Source organism: Sander vitreus, chromosome 2 (genome assembly GCF_031162955.1).
Source record: "Sander vitreus isolate 19-12246 chromosome 2, sanVit1, whole genome shotgun sequence".
NCBI lineage: Eukaryota > Metazoa > Chordata > Actinopteri > Perciformes > Percidae > Sander > Sander vitreus.
Genome location: NC_135856.1, coordinates 29123926 through 29145920, shown reverse-complemented (window position 1 = coordinate 29145920; position 21995 = coordinate 29123926). Strand labels below are relative to the sequence as shown.

The window sequence follows — 21995 nt, the reverse complement described above, 5'->3', positions numbered from 1 at the left end:
CTCCTCGGACATGGGAACCATGGAGCGTCTGGAGAGAGGAATGTCCCAGCTGGAGAAAAATAATTCTGCATATGTGACCAGTTAAATAATATATGTGTAGGACTAAGGAAAGGCAAAAATGTCTTGATTCAGAACAAACTTGTGATTGAATCAACTTGTAAACAAACCCTACCTGCATAAAATAATATTTGAAACCTCACCTGATCCAAAAGTGATCTAAGGGTAGTCAGGCCCTGTCCAAATAGATCCAATTTAACCCAAAAAGGCCAAGGACTAAGGAAAGGCAAAAATCCACAGACCTGTGTCAGATAGTACTTTAATTTTAAGATCCCTGTTGGAATGCAAGATGGGGCACATAGAACAAATCAATTGCTGGGACAATGTTAAGATGCAGGGTTCTAAAGGCATGTTTAATTGTCTTTTCTGTGATTGATAAGTAAGAAATGTGATTTACCTATCTAAATAGTCCCTTTATGGTCAATCTTATGCATAATGCAGTGCAGGCAATTGTTTGCAGCAACTAATTAGTCATACACCAATCAGTTTACTGCATAAGTGAAAACTTGGACCTACTTGTGGCACTAGAAAAAAGGTCAAAAGATCCACGAAGGCATTAAAATTCATCCTCTGGGCACCCTGGTTATCTGTTCCAAATTTCAAGGCAAACCATCCAGTAGTTAGCTAAAGCATTTCACTTAAAACCACAAATAGTAACCTTGTGGTGGCGTGAAAAGAAAAGTCACAAGATCACCAAAGTCATTAGGATTCATCCTCTGATGACCATGAATACCTATATCAAATTTCATGGCAATCCATCAATTAGTTGTTACGATATTTCAGTCTGGACGAAAGTGGTGGACCAACTTGACCGTCATACCTAGAGACACTGTCCGTACACTATCCTTGCCAGGTAGAGGTCTTTGTGAGTCTACAGGTTGACCACATTTTGGTTAAATTAGATCTATTTAGACAGGGCCTCTTATCCCTTTTGGATTAGGTCTTTTTGTTTCAAATATGAATTTATGCAAGTCTGGTTTGTTTACAAGTTTGTTCAATCACAAGTTTGTTCTGGATTAAGACCTTTACTGTCAGGCTTTACTTATCTTACAAGGAAAGTAAGCATGGACACTAGTGGGTGTGCATGAAAAACCCGATTTGTTGGCGTTTTAAGTGCCAAATGTGTGTACATTAAATTTTGAAGCTTTGGCATGTTGTAATAGCCTTTGGGTCTAAGACCGTGACCTTGTTATCGCAACGTTTCCACTGCTTTGGTGCATGTAATCTCTCCCTTTCTCCATCCATTTTCTTTTAGCTCTCTGTTGTCTACTATTTAATGAAGGCACAACGCCCAAACAAATACCTGATGTTAATCATACACGTTTTCTCCCTCACTTTCTGATATCATCTCAGAGAATGAATTGTAAATTTAAGCGACTAGCCTTTCACTCCACAGTGACGGGGAGGTACCTTTTTTTTCCTTGTTTCATCAGCCAAGACTAATGGATCTGCCAGGAGGACCTAGACACTAAACTGCAAACAGGATCCTTTGAGTTAGTGTACCGCCCAAGCCACAACACCAGCCGGAGAAGCCATTTGCCCAAATGTCTTGGCCTTCCTTGCTGCCAAGTTTTAGGGGCATTTTGTCACAGTTGATTTAAATAGATTAAAAAATAGATTGGTTTACCCCTCTCTGGACTTGACTCTACACCTCACATAGAGTACGACTTCCTGTTGTGTTACCAGACAGTACTCATCCTTTATTTTGGAAAACAAAAAACATTTATGTTATGTTTTTGTGGACTTCAGTGAGAAATTGCTATGGCCTACATGTAAACATAACAAACATCTCTCAGTTATGTGGTGTTGCGTGTCAGTAGGTAAAATGCTGTCTGAGGGAGACCAATGCCAGTGGTTTTGGCAACATTTTACCACCACACCTTTCCCAGTGCCCAGGAGATCTGGTGAGGCTGGCAGCACTCAGTCCAACCCATAACACATTTCCAAAGGTTTGCCCTGTGCTTTACTTGTTCTAGCTTGAGACTGTTCCCTGTGCAGATTAGTTTCATAAGGAGAACGCCTTGAGCTAAAATGTAGTATCAGAACCTCCCATTGAATTAGGTAATTTGCAATACAAGCTCCAGTTGGCTTAGAGTAAGCCTTACCTTAAGGCTCTGAAATAATTACAGCGTTTGTAGTGCCTGGAAAATGTCAAGAAATCCCTCTCTATTGATGAGTTTAGTTTTTCTATAATTACCAATATATTAGACTACCTACCCCTTAAGGCTCTACCCCATGTGTTAAGAAAATGTAGCCTGAAAGCTTACATAGAAACTTGGTTTTAAGCTTTGAGGCAAAGCTCGTTATTATTGTCCTGAACATGATCATTCACTAACAATGCTCATCATAAGTTAATATATTCAATTTACTATTATATAAAATAGAAAACAGCCAACACTAATTCATTAATCAACTAATTGTTTCAGAACTACAACAAAAGCCCAATTGAGACTACGACAAAGTTACAATAAATGTGTCCAGTAATATTGCCTAAAGATATGAATGACATATCTTTGGTTTATGGAACTATTGTAAAACTAAAAGGGCACTCAGAGAGCTCAGACCTCTGCCAAGGTCATGCCCTATCTCGCAAAAAAATGTTGTTTGTTTTATATGCCTGTGATTTGGATCCGCTCCAAAATATAATGGGTTCCTTCTTGGCCAATGCTACACCCTTCCACCAGGTTTCATGAAAATCAGGCCAGTCGTTTTTACGTAATCCTGCTGACAGACAGACAAACAAAAACAAACCAACAAACAAACTGAACCATAAACATTACCTCCTTGGCAGAGGTAATCAAGCTCAAAAACTCTAAACTGCAGAATTCATTTTATTAAAATATATAAGTGGACTGTCAAAAACTATAAAAATGACAACAGTGCCAAAATGTAAAAGGATGCATTGTTTCCATTTGAACGCCTTCTCTGGAGGGAGCTTTAAAATGTTTTGCATTGGAGCTAGCTTGGCATATCCTTTGCCTTAGGCTGTCAAATGTAGCCTATGTATTTAATCAAGGTGTACTGAGGGCTAGCTTAAAGGATGTTCTGGATCAGAGAAGCCTGTTTTGGACAGAATTCAAATGGGAGGCTGGTGGCGAGCATTAGCATTGCCTCCAGGCTATAAACCAGACAGCCAGCATCAATCAGGGTTGTACGTCTTGAGCGCAGAGATGAGAGAGGCCTAGTATCATTCTCACACTTTTCTAGATTAACCATGTTAGCTAGCTTCATCCTTAGACAGAAAAAAAGTTTTTAACTGCTTCAGTCACTTCATTCTTAGAGTGGAACTCAGACAATCTGGGGATAGCAAAGGCTCAGAGGAGTCTACTAAGCTGACCAGGGAGCCACCTTCAGGGCTCAGGTTTAAAAACATGTTTTAAAAAAAAAGAAAAGAAAAGCATGTTTCAATGATCACAGAGATGTGTACAGATGCTGGCTGCTGAATGCTCTGCATTTCTTCTTTAATAAGCATGATGCTAGTGTTAGCACAGAAGGGTTTGTGCGTGTATGTGTCACGGGAGGTTTTAGCTAGATGGTGGTAGCACATGCTAGCACACACACATATGGAGGATGAATGCAGAGGTTTAGCTTGACCCCACTGAACGTGATGTGTAGTCAACACTGGTTATTGAAAGCCCCACCACCGGCTATCCCCTTTCACTTGTACCAAGTCTGGCTCAGTAACAAGACGCCCGTGTTTTATTAAAAAACTTCAACCAAGTAACATGAGCTTCAAACTGGGATGTAATGCTTCCATCTTACAGTGTCAATAAAGACCAGAACCTTGAAATCAGCACTGACTTTTTAGGAAGAAACAGCATGAGAGGGGTTGGGTTCCCCCTCATATATCCTATTTTTAACTTAAGACAAGCTTTGAAGTGTCATAAAATGGTATTTCACCAAAAAAAATCCAATCTTCTGGATATAAAACACTCACCCTTTATGCTTGAGAGGTCGTTTGTAAAAAAGTTTTTTCTTCTTCATGGTGAAGGGCAGTTAAAGTGGATTCCAATAGTGACACTTATTCATAGCAGAAACTTGTTTTAGTCTATTCAAACTTCTCATACGGTGAACAAATGTATGTGGTGCTCAGTTTCTGGAAGTATATCCCCCATTGTAAGTTGACATTTAAAGGTTATGTTGATAACCTTAAGGTTTTTTCAACATGGGAGGAAACATGGGAGTCTCCCAGATAAATTAGCCATACTATAGTTAAAGGGTAACTTCCGTTTTTTTTTTTCAATCTGGACCCTATCTCTTATGTTTTTGTGACTGATAAGAACAACAATCTTTGAAATTGGTCCAGTATTAAGCGTGAACGCTGTAACCGGCAGCCACAGACTGGGCTGCAATGTTACCCTATATGGGGCAAATGTTCAGTGTCAGATTATTATTCTAAGTGTCTGACAACATTATGTAAATGATCCCTTCAGAGATAGACCTTTAAAACCTCTTTGAGACCTTTCTGTTTAACCAGAAACAGCTCTGAGGTCGATAGCACTAAACCCACCAGACTCCATTTAAAAAAGCAATACTTTTAGCGTGTATAGAGCCAACATATTTTCACATGTAAATCGGTAAACTATGTGTTTATTTCAACCAAAACTAGAGTTGTGATGGTTGGAAAAGTGGAAGGACAACCCAAAACGGCTTTTCATAGTTTGTTTGTTTCTGTCGACTTTAAATAAAGTGTATTTTACGATGCTAAAATTACTGTTTATTTACATGGAGGGTTTAGGGAACTCAATTTCGCAGATGTTTTAATGTTTAAAAAAAGGATCTTACTGTTTAACAGAAAGGTCCACCTCCTTAGAAATCCTTTCCATAATGTTGTTAGACACTTAGAATATTAATCGGAGCCTGTCAGTGGCAAAACGAGCAATTTTGTCATACAAGCTACACAATTAATTGCCCTATTAACTTACATTGTAGCTTGTTTCGCCGCTGCCAACTGCAGCGATCTTGCGTAATATTGGACCAATGTCACTTAGAACAACAACATAGGAAAGTAGGGTCCAAGTTGAAAAAAACGGTAGTTACCCTTTAAGTGTCTCATTTTTTAATATTTCTTCAGTTACCATTTACTAATTTTGTTGGCCATCAATCAACTCAACAAAAAAGTGAAAGACACGTACATTGCCCAGGGATACCTAATCCAACTTCTCCCCCCTACTTATTAGAGTTGTCAGTCTTCCTCTATAATACCATTCAAATTTCATTTGTTATTTTTTTTAAATATTCAAATATTTATTGCTCAAATGAAGCCTGTTATTAATATTTACTACACTACTCAGGCTTATGCATTGTCAATGCCACTATTAGCATGTGAGCAGGATACCCAGGGCTCGGTTTACACCTATCGGGAATTTCTAGCCACTGGGGGACCATAGGCAGGCTGGGGGAACGCATATTAATGTTAAAAAACCTCATCAATTTCATGGCATGGGACCTTTTAAGGATTTAGTCACTTTTTTTAATGATGATGATGATGTATATTTTAGTCAGAAAAGCGTTTGTTGCCGTTTAATCCCATTAATGCAGCTGGTGTTGTCCATTTTAAAGATTATACTATGGCTGATTTCACAGCTGCTTTTAGACAGCAACATCGTTGTGCTGCTATTTTAGCCATATTCTTTGAATCTCCCATTCTGCTTACTGTGCAGAAAGATAAGACGGCAATTCAATACGTTGCCCGTGAAAAGCATCTCTGCTTTCCAGTGCTCGCTGCTCTCCAGGGGATCTGTTCCTAATTAGAAGCTGAGGGGAGGACACAAGAATGACTTGTGGGTTCACCCTGAATGTCTCATTTCTAACAGACTGTCAAGGCTATCTGATAACCCTCTTAATGATCCTTAAATGAAAAACCTAAAGGAAAGTGTGCAGTGTTGTTTTTGGACGGGGAATTAGTGTGGGATACTACGGCTTTGAAGCCCCAGCCAAACATCTGCTGGATCGCCCTCTTTTGTCTTCTTTCTTTCTAACTTTCCCCATACCACTCTTTTAATCTCTGTCTCCCCCTCACTATGTTGCTCTCTTCTTGACTTCTTTCCTTTTTTTCGACCTTACTTTTCGGATCCTGCATCACCTAATGCATCTCCCATTGCTCTGAACCTCTCCCACGGTGACCAGACCTGTGACGGTCAATGATAATCTTGCTCTGCTGAGTTGCTGCTATAGCTGTATTCACCCTGACCTCCACCTTGCCTCCGCAGGAGAAAGCAGCCAATTATAGCCTGCCAAGACATGGCAAGACATGGTGTAGCTAGAAACTCCAATTAGGGCTCAACGCTGTAAGAAATGCCAATTACAGCCCCTCTACTGTCTTCCATATTTATATTCTGTGCTGTGTGTGTGTGTGTGTGTGTGTGTGTGTGTGTGTGTGTGTGTGTGTGTACATGTGGGAGACAGCAGGTTTTGCCGCATAACCTTTCTGAATATTAGTCATTAGTTGATGAGTGCCTCAGAAATCCTCCAGAACAGTTGGGTCTGTTATGTCAGACAAACTAGCAAGAGCATGTAAATCAATTTAGAAAAAAAAAACAATACAGTTGTTGGATCTGTTCTATTTTAGTGTGTGCTTTAGGTAAAGAAGTAGGCCGGGTTTCACTTCACCAAGCACCTCGACAATAAAAATAAAAAATAAAAAAGACCGGACACCTAACAAGAAATAAGCACTCATGTTCTCATCCAACCAGCCAATACCACGCTTTATAGCTCAGGTTCAAGTCCAGAGGACTCATAGGACTCTTGGATTGCTTTGCTCATCGGTGTGACTCACTCAAACACACACACACACACACACACACACACACACACACACACACACACACACACACACACACACACGGTGATTTCAACCTGTTAAAACACAGTCCACCGCTGCGTTCTGCTGTACAGATGGCTCTACAGTATGCACTTCATTACCTGAACACCTTTTTTATTCGTCCTGTTCTTCATTTTCACAGCTGCCACTGCTGCCGAACCCACCCACCCCACCAAATGGCTTCAGCCAGCGTGATTTGTGTTTTCCCACACAGGCCATGTTCATGTACATGCACTTATTTATCATGTCTTAGAGGAAAAGTGATATGTTTTCTCTCATTTAAGTAGGGGCTTTGATCACAACTTCAACCCCTTCTAGGGTGCACTTTGGATTTATTTGAAGCCACACTGAACTCCATATTAGGCAAGAATATCACAACACATTTGTTTTTCATCCATTTGTTGGAGGTTAACATTTGAAGTCTTAATCTCCCAGACCTTTTTACAGTACAAACTGTAGTTTCACCATGTGCAGAATGAACAACATACGAGCGATTTTGTTTTTCTTCAAGTAAGGACCGAAATCAACCATGTAAATGTTGTCTTCAGGCTGAAAGGAAGTATTTAAGGATATTAATATTGTGCTCAGCAAAGTTCAGGGCAATGTGACTGTCAGATCAAGAGATAAACTCTGTACAAAGTAGTGATTTCTTCCTGAGGGTGGTGCTAGAGGAAAACTCCCAGCCGGTCCAAAATGGAAAGGGTGCAGTATTTCCTCTCCGCCACAGTAACATTTCTGCCGCCACGGTATCAGAAATAGGGCAGACGCACAAACAGGGTTTCCGCTATGTACACCGCGCACCAAAAGTCATAAAGTCGTAATTACACGACTCTGCAGAGCCGTCTGCTCTACTGAACTCAAGCAAACTGTCATCCGCTCTCTCTCCCCTTTAGGGTGAGCAACTGGAACAGTGACAGGACGTCATCACTTGCGAAGTCATGGCAACCGAATAAACAACAGGGAGAGTACTACTTGTCACTCAATCTTAGGCAAAGTGACAAACGGCGACGAAAGCCGGGTCCCGTGAAATATGACAGCTACAGCTTATTGGAAAATAGCATTGTGGACACTGAATTTGATGAATTTACTGTTTATCAGACCCCAGATGAGACAAGAAGCTAACGTTAGCTAACGCTGTGGTGACGGTCCCTCTGCCTTTGACTCCCCACTGCAGGAGATGCTGTATTCCTCCAACACGCTGTATTAACATTACTGTTTTAAAAGTTTTCCAGGTTAGTGGGGGTGCATACCGCTCAAAACCAACATGAAAAACGTAGCTAGTAATGTTCACTCAGCGTTTTGTTTAGTTGTTAAACTGTGTAAAATGAGCGGTGACGTTAAATCACCCTACGGTACCGTCTACTGTATGGTACCGATGGTTTCAAGGTAACGGTCGGTAGCTAACATAGCAGATAAGCCCATACTTTTTGACGTTTTCAGATGTCAAAACACTGCACAGCAGTTAAAATGGAATGAGGATTAAATTGACAGAGTAAACAGTAGATTTATCCCTTTCACGTTACAAACTAATCTGCTAATAATTTGCAATTGCATGCACTTGACTGGCTAGCACAGTGGGTTGCCGGATGATGTTGCACTGCGTTGCAGCAAAAGTTGAGCCAGGGTCAAAGTTTTAGTCGACCAGTCCTGTGATTGTTTTGCCAGAGTCTTCTGTGTTGGCACCCCATTTCAATGCAGTGGTCTTATTGAAAAGAACGAGGTTCAGTATTTTCACTAACCCGGATTCCCCACTGCGTTCTGGTTTTGTTCTGTCCTCCGCCACGCGTCATACCACACCAGGAGTGTGTCAGAAGCGGAGCCTCTTGCTGCCCGACTCGCAGATGTTATTATCTCTACAAGTACTTGAAAGACCAATCATGTGTTTATTAACCTTCCACTCCAAGCACTTCTGCAAGTAAACTCCATGCCTTCTCTTTTCTGGCGTTGTCCTTATAAAAGGGATCTGCGGTGTCGTATTATGTTTTTCCACCTTCAAGATGAATCTCTCGCCATCCATTGTGTTGTAAAGGAGACATATACAATATTGTTGTCTTTTGATAAATTGACTGGATGCTCTCGCTGTTTCACTTCCTGTCCAGCTTTCTGAATGCAGTGCAGACGCGCCCGGTGGAAAATAGGGGTAATAGAGCTCAACAGTGTGGTTCCAGAAGTAAATCCCATTCATTTTCTCCAAAAAGATTTTATTTATTAGCCCTAATGTCTAAACCATCCAAAGTAGACTTACCACGAGCTACAAGATAGTAAAACAAAGGTTTATGCTCCTGTAGAATCCACAAGTACATATAAGTACAAATCAACCCCCAAAAAAATTTTAATTCGCGATTTCATTTTGAAATAGTACACTTAAGCGTAACAGCAACGTCTCTGAATGATTGGTCTCAAAGTTGGTTGGCTTGGTTCCAGGCTTAAAACTCTTTATATAAGCATTTAATGAAACATCAATGGAGATATTGAATGAGGAAAATCACTTCGGAACCAGAGCCGTTCAAAAAGTGGGCGGTCACAGTTGAGCTCTGCATCGGTCTCAAGACAGTGTGCTTCAAAGGAAGTACTCATTGGATCATGGAGTGTACACTAGCCATTAGGTATTGCCATTTACGGGACAAAAATGAACAAACAGTTACTGTCCATAGTCAATATCTTTGCAAGTGAGCATATACTGTACACCCTTACAGTATTTCACCCGCCACGCCCTCACTGAACTTCACCGGTCAGTTTATGCATTATTCCACGGCTATACTGAGCCAAGTTATGCTTTGCTTTAATTGACTCTGAGTAATTTTTCTCAATCTGGCTGCCAATGTTTGGCCCAGATCTCCTCCTACGGGAAAGATTTTCTGTGAAAACTGTAATCTGACTACAGACTTCCCACACATGAGGGTCAGCCCACTTCTCTCAGGTTTGCCATGCTGCCAACTGGCTTTTGCAGTGAGGGAGCTTATCTGTCTGTCTTTCTCTTTCAGTCTCTTATACCCACATCTGCTTCTCCATTTTGTTTTTCTTACCCTTTGTCTCCAGTCTGTTCTACCCTCTGTGAGAGAAGAGTGTATGTGTATGTCCGAGGGGGTCCAGCACTGTTTCTGCTCCTCATTTATCTGCTTTTACTGTGCCCACTTTCTCCAGAGCTGGATTTATAGGGGGACTGGGCCCTGTCAAAACCATCCCTTGCACTACCATGTGTGCACATGATGGAGTCTGAAGCTTGGCGTGTGTGAGTAAGATAGAGACTGCTTGACTGTGTCTGGCGTTTGGGGTGTTTAGCTTTGGTGTGCATATGTAAAAAAGACAGAAAACCAAAAAATGTCTGCCGGCCTGGCGATGCACAACTGGTCATACATCTCTCCACAACATATTTTTCCCCTGAAAACCTGTGATTGTATAGCAGAGCGTGACTTAATGGAATAGTTCGACATTTTGGGAGATTTACAAGAATGATAATTACACGTTATCATTAATTAACACCTACTCTATATCCACAACGTTCCACTTCCGGGATTGCTCCGTTGCCGACGGAAATTCCGCCGGATTTCACTCATTTAGGACGGATATCCGTTGCCTTGGGCTTCGTTTTGTGCTGCCCAAGACGATTGTGATTGGTTTAAAGAAATTCCAATGAACAAGAGCACGTTTTTCTCCCATCCCAGAAATCTGTCTGGACTCACCAGACCCTCCTTTGCAGTGCTGTGGAGGAAGGTCGGGCAATGCGAGAATAATTAACACCTAATATGTCGTCGTTTAATCGAAAAATAATATGTGATATAACCTAAAAATTGGGGAGCTTTAGAGGTGCTGGGATGGATTTTATTATATGTGGACAGAGCCAGGCTAACTGTTTTCAGCTTGTTTCTAAGCTAAGCTAACCAGCTTCTGGGTCCAGCGGCATATTAAGTGTACAGACATGAGAGTGGTATCAATCTTCTCATCTAACTCTTCAGCTAATAAGCGTGTTCATTAAAATAGTGCTGCATGTCACCAAATTCTTAAAAGTGAAATAACAAATCTGAAGTTTCCCCCCAAAACACGTTAATGTATAGTTTCATAATAAACCTAGACTCCTGCTGGCCAGTGTAGCTAGGTTCTAACTGAAGGTACAATTTGGGAACAATCTTTGATTCTGATGTCAGCTTTGTCAAGCAGTACAGCTAATGAGACTTTTGCTGTCTGTTTTTCTTCAATTAAGTACAATTTAAAAAACTGAATCAAGTTGTATTATTTAGTGGTCTATAACAAAGCCATTCATTAGTTTAAACCTACATTTGGACTTTAGCAGCACTCATCATTCTGGCGTCAATCAAATGTCTCCATATCTTCATTGTGGGCAGTGCTGCAGATGTGATTTTATCAAGCATGAATGGATGAAATCACATCATTCTTGATTTTGGATTGAATTGAGTGGAGTATGATAATGCCGCCTCCAAATTATCAGAACTTTTACCTTCCGCCACTTAAGGATCCTTCTAAAAAAAAAAAAAAATGCTCCTATCAGCGTATGTATTTCATCTTACTGAAGGAAAGGTAAGATCCACCACTGTTGATGGCAGTCACCTAAATCCTCTTATCAGCGCAGCAGATTTATGTTTTTCCACCGTGTGTCAGGTGGACTAAAGAGAGGAAGAACTCCTGCATGTGTCTCCGTGCAGAACGATTGCTCTCCTCCGTACAGGTGGCTCCAATTCTTCTTTAGCTTTTTAAGTAGTTGCAATAAGTCAGCCTATGAAAGCCCTAATGTGTTTCACATGGAGCAAGCTATTCTTACTGCTGGGCGGACCTTTCACACTGCAGCAGAACAGAACATAAAAGAGAACCTTCTGGAATCAAAAGACAAACTCTCCACTAGAGCTGTAACAATTCCGAAAGTTACTGTTCAATTAATTGTCTTAGAAATAATTGCGATCAACAATATATCACTTTGTCTTTCAGTCAAATTAAAAAATATTTATTACTTTTTCAAACTTTTGAATGAATTCCAGGATACATCTTTGGTTTTATCACTGTCATGTGACCCAGATAATGTAGTAACCATGTACACATCCTATAAAGTAAACCACGCCTCGTTATTATCATAAAACATTTTTTCTAAGTGCATACTCCCTTGTCATTTTTGTTGCTATGAATGTGTTTAGGGTCAACTCACACATTAAATACCAATGGGAAAAGAAATAGTCCGACCAATAATCACTTATATAATTACAATTTGGCCTATCTAAACAAAATCAACAACTACCATCAACAGTCATACCCCTGAAGACCTTAGCTAATATAAGCAATGCATTGTGGTTAACAAAGACACCATGATTATGTAAAATAATTGACAATTATGCAATAATTGTTACAGGCCTACTCTTCACTGAAGCACCCTAGGCTGCATGAACAGTTCACATATGAACACATACAAAATAAGATCATAGTTAAATTCAAAATAATTACAATTTGTGTGCTCACAGCCCACTTCTCTAACCCTTACCCAGCAGAGGACCCCCCAATAGGAAAGTCCTGACAGCCCCTCCTGAGTTTACAAGTCCTAACACTGTGGCAAACGCTATTCATAACACTGGGCTTCTTAAACCAGGAGCTACGGTGTAAGATTTAATTAGCATAGTATAACTGTCGTGATGTCAAATACAATTTCATATAAAGCCACTACCTCCACCAATCAAGGCCAAGCAGGATCCTAAATTGATTCTGACAGCTCCAAAAATTAACGGCGCAGACCTCTCCTGAAGCCAAAGTGCACTGTAACGTCTCTGCAGCAGTCAACAGGCGGGTACACAGTGTCCACACGAAGCTAGTGTGACTGTGAGGAAGCTCAGGCTGGAGGAGCTACACTGCTGCTACTGTGCAGAACCCCCCTGTGATTCTGTATGCGCTCAGGTTGAATTAACTCCTGTGTTGACTGCGAGGCATGACCCGCTGTGGGGAAATCCAGGGGAGTCAGTATTTCAGCATGGTTTTGTGTGTATGTGTGTTGGAAGAAGGTGATTTTATGCTGCACATAAGCTGTCAAAGTCCCAGTGTCTCAGGCCTCAGTGTTTATACGAGTATACGGAGAGATTAAGCCACATGCAGGGGACTGGACACGGCAGGCTCCTCTACTGTGGTCTGTTAAATGTCAACCCACTAATATTTTGATGCCTGTTAGTGAAGTTGTTGTTGTTATAGTTTGGCATAAACTATGCTCATCACTACTTCAGCTTTCTGTAGTGCTACTGTTTTAGCTGCATTCCTAAATACATTGAGTACATTGCACCTGGAAGCACGTTGGCCACTACGGAAACCAAAAGTTGTGCATATTACATTTGGAACTGATGATCGGATTCGAAACCAAATTTCAACGATTCCAATAAAAAAACATTCCATTGGAATCGTAATTTTTTTAAATGATTCCAAGTTGGAACCGGTTCTCGATGCCCAATCCTACCTGTAAACTAACTGTAGATTATCTGTAAAAAGAGTCTAAAGCTCAGGAAAAAAAGTTAGTCAGCGGATAAACACAAAATTTATCAGCAATCATTTGTTTTAAGATTATTTTTGGGGCATTGTTAGGCCTTTATTTGGATAGGACAGCTTAGACTTGAAAGGGGAGAGAGGGGGAATGACCTGCAGCAAAGGGCCGCAGGTCGGAGTCAAACCTGCGGCCGCTGCGTCAAGGAGTAAACCTCTATATATGGGCGCCCGCTCCACCAGGTGAGCTAAACAGGTGCCCATACTATGGCTTCTTTAACAGCAATCAAAATTTTGTCACAGTATTGATTATTTATGAATGCAAATTATTTCACAGTTTTAGCAGTAGTTTAAATTATAATCATTGTACAGTAGTTATGAGTATTCATTTATATGAAAAAGAAAATTGTATTTTCGTTTTTAACTTTTCTATTTTCACCCATCTCTCTAATTCTGTCACTTCTACTGTACTTACACGCACACACTTACATTCAAAACCATACTTAAGATCAGATTGTACACTTTAGACCAGAGGGTTGCCCATTTAGATCCCCGGGATAGTGGTGAAATTTAGTTAAGGGGTAGGAAACCTATAGTACACACCAGCTACTATTAGAAGTGCCCACAAGCAAGGCATTGAACTACTTACTTTCTTTGGTGGAGCTGCAGTTCCCTCCTAAAGATATTCATTCACACTGCACTGTTACAAATACAAATGTCTATCAACTTTCCATGGTAAAAAGTAAAATGCTGTGATAAAGGCAGAGTGACCTGTCATGCCAGCTTGCACTGTACTGTACTGGAAGAATAAGTCACCCAATGGGTTCTGGCTAGAGATGGCCCGATACCATTTTTTGCTTACCGATTCTGATGCCTGAACTTGCGTATCGGCTGATACCGAGTACCGATCCGATACCAGTGTGTCATATTTGATTATTGTTTTTACAACTGTATACTACTATCCCTGTATGGATGACATATGATTTCTATCTTTGTTGTCGGTCTGGCTCAGGTTAAACTCTTTGTGAAACATGAACAAACACAAACAATGAATGCCACAGAACTTTCTTTTATTATCCAGTTTGACAGTCAGTTATAACGGAAAAAGAACAAACTACTTTAACGTAGATTTTCTTTAGGGCTTTATTACGTGGTATCAGATCGGTGCATAAACTCCAGTACTTCCCGATATCGACACCAGCGTTTTAGGCAGTATCGGAGCCGATACTGGCATCGGTATCGGAACATCTCTAGTTCTAGCCAGAAGCTGGAGCAACTATAATAAAAGGGTATGGAGGAAGTGAGTAAAGTTTACTTCAAATGAAATGCAACAGTGTGATGTGATACAATGGTATTTAATTAATTCAAGAGTGGAAACCCTTCAGCTTCATGAGACTCCCTTAAGACACAGGATTAGTTAGTCAGTCAGTGTCAGAAAGATATGAAGGATAGTGTCACGGTCTGTCAGAAATGGCTTGGACCCAAATGCAGTTTAGATGATTTATTAAACAAAAATGAAGTACATTCCAAAAGTGTCCAGAAAGCAACAGGCAAAAACTAATTCCAGAACAAACAGAACAGGATCTCAAAAACCAGAACTCAGAGACGAACACACTTACAGAACACACAGCAACAGAAACGTAATGCTCCCACACAAGACAAAGACAACACAGATACTAAATACACAGGTTAACAAGGACTAACAAGAAACAGGTGACACAACAGGTGAAACAAATCAGGGCAGAACAATCAAACAGGCGGGAAAACAAAAGACAGGAAGTAAATTAGATAGGACAAGGGAGACAAGACAGACTTCAAAATAAAACAGGAAACAGAACATCACAATTATGACAGATAGTGTGGGAAATATAGACAGTCCAGCAAGAGTTCTGAATTCCAATTTGTCAGTCTGTCGGCCTGTTGGTTGATCCACCACTTTGGTCCAGACTGTAATGTCTGAGACACATTCATGATCCCCAGAAGATGAATCCTTATGATTTTGGTGATCCTTTGACTTTTCATCTAGCGCCAGCTGCACGTCAATTGTATAATTTCTCCAATGAAGCATGTCCACTTCTGCCTGATTATTACATTATTTGGTATAGAGATTCATGGTTCCCAGATGTATCTGATTTATCCTAATGACTCCTAATGACCCTTGGTATTTCTTCAAGCCCTACCACGAGGTTGGCACGTTTTGGTTATGAGTTAAATGTCTCCAAAATTGGATTAACCAACATGGGATTTGGTCCAGATATTCATGTTCTCCTCAGGGTAAATTATAAAAACTTTAGCGAGCCCAAAGTTCATTCATCTGTCAAGATTGTGAACATGTTAAACATTATGTCTGCCAAACATTAGCATCTTAACATTATTATTGTTAGCCTTTCACGAAAAAAAGACACTGTTGTGGCTCAGTACACCCTCACAGTACTCTTAGCATGGCTGTAGACTTTTATTCTAGTAGGTTTTTAACATTGTATAACCTTGATTTGTTCACATTAACAAAAACAGCAGAAGTATAACACATTTCCTAATGAGTAATGGTGAAAATTGAAGCAAATTCTTTATGCATCAAGTGCTTTTTAAACCTTTGTTGTCGATCTATAATTCACTTCAAGCTCCAACACTTTCCTTTCTCCAGTATTTGTCTCGTCTCTCAGTGTCTGCTTTAGTAATGATGAGAGCTTTCCAACTAGGTGAAACTTCCGCCTCAGATCTCTCTGCCCGTTGATACAGACAAGACCAACATATTAGATGTACAGTTTTACCAGGGGCGGAGCCAGATGTTCTAAACGTTCGGGGCTCGGTCCAAACCTAGAGGGGTTAAGGGGGCATGCTCCCCTGGGGAGATCTTTTTTCCTATTTAGGCTCATTGAGTCTCAGCTTTCCTCTCAGAACCGATTTATAAATGAATTAATTACGTTTATGAACCCCAGTATGCAGAAATATTCAAGTACACTATTGTAGAATGGGTCAGAAATAACACATTACACCTGCATTGCATTAGCATAAAAGTGGGCGTGTCTGTAAAGTTGAGACTCGTGTGTACCTATAGAACCCATTTTCTTTATATTTTTGGAGGTCAGAGGTCAAGGGACCCCTTTGAAAACGCCCATGCTTTTTTCCCTCGCCAAAAATTGGACAGCCTATGTTTGGAGCGTTATTTAGCCATCTTCCCAACAAGCTAGCGTCTAGATACCTGATACCAGTTCATGTTCTAGCTTCTCTGCTGAAAAGATCCAGGGCTTTTAATAAAAACATTTGGGGCTGGAGTCCCAGAAGCCCTGTGTTTTACTAACCATACACAGGCTAAATTTGCTGGAGTGCAAATGCTGGCTCATCCACAGTCACAGTACATTTGGCTACATTGTAGAGATGAAGATATCCATTGTTTGGTGTAAATCACGACGTCGGAATGATGCTCGCTGTCATCCTTCAGGCCTTGATTATTCATAGCAATACTAATATGTTTTTTCTCTCTCTCTCTCTTTCCATTCCTCTTTCCTTCTATCTATCTCCCTCCCTCTCTTCTCTAGGTTGGTGGTTTGTCAGCACAGCAGAGGAGCAGGGCTGGGTGCCAGCCACATACCTGGACTCCCAGAATGTAACTAGAGACGATTTGGATCTGGGCACTTCCAGGACTGGAGAAGGTTAGTGCAGACACACGCACAAACACAACATTATTACATTCATAAAACACAGAAAGACATAAACGTCATTCTGGCCGACTTGTTCTTTGAGAATCGTCTGCGTAGAAAAGGACATGATTTCTCAATAATGGTTTATAGTGGGCGTTTTTTTTTCTCAATCTAAGAAAGTCCGAGCTCAACACACATACTGTACACACACTTTCAAACACACTTCCAGTCACACATTAGGAACCTTGAAGACCACAGTCGCAGCTCCATGGTGAAATGGTACCAGACCGCGGCCAAAGGGTTTGCAATATTTTGGCACCACAGAAAATTCCTTTCAACTCCCCCGGGAGGCTGCAACTCTTGCAGGAGCCTCATTTTGTTGTGACCCTTTCCTCCCCACTGTTTAGTCTGACTGCTGGGATGGAGCATTTCATCAGTGTCATCATAAGCCCATTTCTGCTTTTAGACCAAGGGGATCCAATAGAGATAAATAAAGTGCAAACACACAGGTACGCTCACAAGCATGCTTAGAAATACATGCAACACACACATACAGTACATTACATTGTTTATCTGCGGCAGTGTGTGGTAATGAAATAGGAATGGTGGGATAGGTTATTATGCTGTATAGTGCCACTGGATAATCTAACAGGCATTTTCTGTCTCTCATTAAAACATGCCAGCCTCCATGCTTCACTGTGCACATTCTGCAAGACACATTAAAATAAAAAAACACACTCTGCTAGAATGATGACAGCTCCTGCACAGCTGCCACAGTCACTGTTATTTGCTGTTCTTATTCGTTTCTTGGATTCTTTCCCCACTTGCACACACTCACATACACACACTTAATATATGTTGTCAGTGCCTGTACCATTGGAATCTCTTACAATCCTGTATCCTGGGGATAAAATAACAGCTTCAGGGATATGGAGTGTTGGTTGCCTGAGGACTTTTTTAGTGTTTCAATGGTTTTTTCATTTATTTTTTTTTTGCTTCTTTTTTTCTCCAAACGTAATTAGATTTAATTTGGTGTGCGATATAATATTAAATTGGGATTAAACAACTGCATTTCATTTCATTTTGTCAGTTATGATAACACTATTTCAAGTGAAGGCCCTTTTTGATAAAGGGCGAAACATACACACTGAATAAAACAACACATGCAATGCATATTTGCTCCCAGGTCATTTTTTTCCCTGTTTTTACCTGGAATACAACACACAATCACAACAAGTGATGTTGATGTAAGCAGTCACATGACAACATACAGTACCAACAATGGCAGATCGCCTAATTGTTTAGGTCTCGCAGCAGCAGGTGCTCCTTGATGAAGGCCCTTCAAACCTGAACGATGTTGGCACTTCGCACCCAGTTGGCAGTCAATTGAGAACATATCATCTTATAGATGAAGTCCACAGGTGCATACTGTACTGGCACCAGAGTGCATGTAGCCTATAGCCTGTGTGTTTGAACTATTTACATGGTTAAAAGGCTATTTGTTTATCACAGCTGCAATCTCTGGAGCTTTTACGACAGTAGACAAGATTTATCTAAGCAGCCCAAGGCTACAGAGCCTTCTGACACTGGGTCTGGGCTGCTTTCTCCCTTACTGACAAGTAAGTTATTTCCACCTGCCATAATGGGTATGGGTGTCTCCAAGACATATTCAAAATGTCTTGCCTTGTCCTGTTGTGCCGAACTTTACATTTGCATCATGTTACATGTAAATTTCAAGCTGTTTATTCATGACATGCTCTGTGTAATAGTGCCAATTGCACACATCAAAGTCTGATTACAGGTGTTGGGGAGTACTGCATATGTGGAAAAAAAAGTTGTATAAAGCGTTTTGTGTCTCCAGAGGGAGCTGCGTGAAATCTGATAAATGTCCTCAAGTGATGTCACTTGAGTCAGCGTCGGTTGTTTCTGAAGACTACAAAGTTTGAAAATGAAAAAGAATCTGGGGTGTGATCCTCCCAGACCCCTGTAGCCGCTGCTACTGACACACCCGAATCTCCGGCCAAACTGACAGGGGTCGAGTTGCATTCTGGGTAATGCATAAAAAAAAAAATAAATAAATAAATAAAAAAAAGGTATCTACTGGACGGTTCTGCTAGTCTAGAAATCTAGACGCACCCTAGCGGCAGCAAATTTAATTTGCAGCCAGGGCGGTCTAGGCACTCTCCGTTGACTTGCGAGCTGGAAAAACCAAACTCTAATCAGGCCAATCACATCGTGTATAGAGTCGGTGGGCGGGCTTATGGCTGCAGCTGCTGGGAACAGCGGTCTTCTGGAAGACTTGGAGTTAAGCTTTTCTTTGAGAAAAGAACAAAGAACGGCACTGAAATCATTCTTAAAAAAGGAAGATGTGTTCGGAGTTTTGCCGACTGGATACGGCAAAAGTTTAATCTATCAGCTAGCTTTGCTACCTTCTTCGTTGCTCTGCCTGGTTGTAGCGCTATCCTATTGCGTGCAGAGGGAATTTGAAAGACAACCGTTTATCCCGCCCCTCGGATTGAGCCCTGTCAATGGTGAATTCCCAGACCCAACATCTTGATGTGGGTCTGGCTTGTCAGGCTACGGTTCTGCTGCATCGATTTAGATTCCTTTTTTATACTGTCCATTTGAGGAGTGACTTGCTAAATTGATGGAGTACTCTTTTCATTGCTGAGATCTGGGAACACCACAACATTACTGTCCAACAGGGCAACACGAGTTGAGCGGTCATTGTTAAGATAGATTATCTAAACCACTTTATTTAGAAGTGGAAAGAAAGTGCACCCCAAATGTTAATAATAATCCCTTCGATGCACAGGAAAACTGTGTGTGGATGTAACCGTTATGTTACACACTCTCATTGCATTTGGTTTTTCGACTGTCTTCTCTCTGCTAACCAATGCACTCAAGTGAATTTATGCAGGAAGTGCCTGAGCTCACAACTACACACAAGTACACACACTTTCTTTCCCTTCCACCCCCCCATCCCCGATCCCCATTTTCCCATTAGGCCTGGTGTCTTTGTGTTTGCACACATCGTCACTTCTTATTTCTGATCTCCCCCTTTCCCGCTTCCTGTCGTCCCTTACATCTCATTATCTCTGCGTGGTCTGTAACCTAATTCCACTCACAGCTCAGCTCGCTGGAGAGGAACCGACAGGCGCAGCCCGGCCCCCGCTGAAATTACCTCGAAATAACATTTCCCTTTGTGCCTTCCCTTAGCTGATATTTCAATTAGGAGGTCAACGGGAGTTGGGTGATGCTCAGTGGGATAGATGGAAGGCAGACAAGAGTCAAAAGGGAGAGGAAATGACAAGTAGCAGAGGCACACAAAGGGAGATAGGGCAGAAGGAAAGATGGAGAGACAAGAGGGTGAAGAGAGGACAGAAGATGGAGAAGGAATTAGATTACCACAGTAGAAAGAACGATAGATAGAAGATAAGTGATGTTTCCATCTATCCTTCCCCTAATTAATGTGTTTGCTCAGACAATCTGCTAAGATAGGAAAATGACTCATTGTTATGACTGAGGCTTTATTTTATACAGACTTTGAACTAATAACGATTGACAGAGGTCAAGAGTTCAGCACACTACAGCTAGAAACTGTATAGAGCAATACAATCTGTTTTGTCTTCCTTTCGTAGTGATTATTTTAAGGATAGAAGTTTTTTTGGACTTAATTATAGACCGAAATTACTTGATAAGATGAAGGTCGACAGTGTAAATACATACGCACACAGACATGTATCCTCACACAACATTGTGCCAAATCAAGTGTTCCAAAGGGAATTCCTAATTTATAGATTTGGTTGGTTGGAATCAACTGAGAAACTGAGGGGGGGGTGAAATACTTATTTTCGTAAAAATCAAGTATCAAAAACTGAGGAGGACACGCTGTTGGATGCTCCCCTCCTCTCCTACTCTTTCTTCAATGCCTAACGAATCTCTCTCTCTCCCTGACCCTGTCTTTCTGCTTGAGCAGCACTGGTTGAAGCCTGAAAATATTGTAAACAAGTTAATAACTGTTGCTGGTCGGACTGTTCAGCTCTGTTTCAGACTGATACCTCCGGTTCAGGCTGGTCCTCATCCTCAACACGTGCGTTTTTCAGTGTAAGAGTAAAAAAATGACATAACATTATTTATAATAAGTTTATTTGATTCACAGCTGCTACATATAGTGTTTTGACCTCGACAACCCAACTGCTTTTTACCGCAAACTTGCAACTAGTTAACTTTCTAAAGCAGGCACAATTTCTTGTTTGCTAAGAGTCGGGTCGGGACTCCAACATTAACACACTGACAACATTGTATTCAGAATATAAAATATTTTATAGCACTTTTTAATGTGTGTGTGTGTATGTGTGTAAAAGTCTTCACGAGATACCAACCTTTCGTGAAATTTCGCCAGCCGTCTTCTCTCGTTTTCATGGAGACAGACGCTGTGTGCACGGGGGGGAGGGGCTGTGTGTGTATCTGTGTGTAGACGCGTGAGCAACAGGGAGAAGGAGGAAAGCAGGGAAAGGAAATGCAGCTGAACGAATACACTGTGTGTTTTAAATAGCGTTAAAAAAAAAATAATAATAATAACGAAACGCAATATGTGGCGGCCGGTGTTGATTGTATGGCGCACCGCCACAAATTAGTCTATGTGTGGGAATCATTGGTCTGTTGTGCCAGTCAGATGTTCAACAAAGCTCCCTAAAAATAGAATAAAACATTCTATTCTCATATCATATTAAATTAATATACACAACATCATAAATATGCACTGAATATTGCTACACATCCACCTACTGTATAAATAATGGTGCAGTATAACACGTGGTGGTTAGATATCCATCATAAATGAGTAAGGACGATTGGACCCTGAAATTAATCCTTCATGTGGCTTTTTGATTTTGAATCCATAAACTCCATACTTAAGGGAGTAAAAGTTGCGATTTACGCACATATTGTATATGTGTATAATAAAAAAAACTCGAAAAATGTTTGCTTGTTTTCATCGAACTGCACTT

General features: G+C 40.8%; 1 protein-coding gene across 2 annotated transcripts in view; it reads left to right on the top strand.

The window, feature by feature from the left end:
• The window catches only part of sh3pxd2aa (SH3 and PX domains 2Aa), a 153660-nt gene that overhangs the window by 105448 nt on the left and 26217 nt on the right, over positions 1-21995 (top strand). For both annotated transcript variants that reach the window (XM_078264831.1, XM_078264823.1), the window contains exon 8: positions 16882-16995. In XM_078264831.1, coding sequence (XP_078120957.1) covers positions 16882-16995 — 114 coding nt within the window. The remainder of the gene's footprint in view (positions 1-16881; positions 16996-21995) is intronic.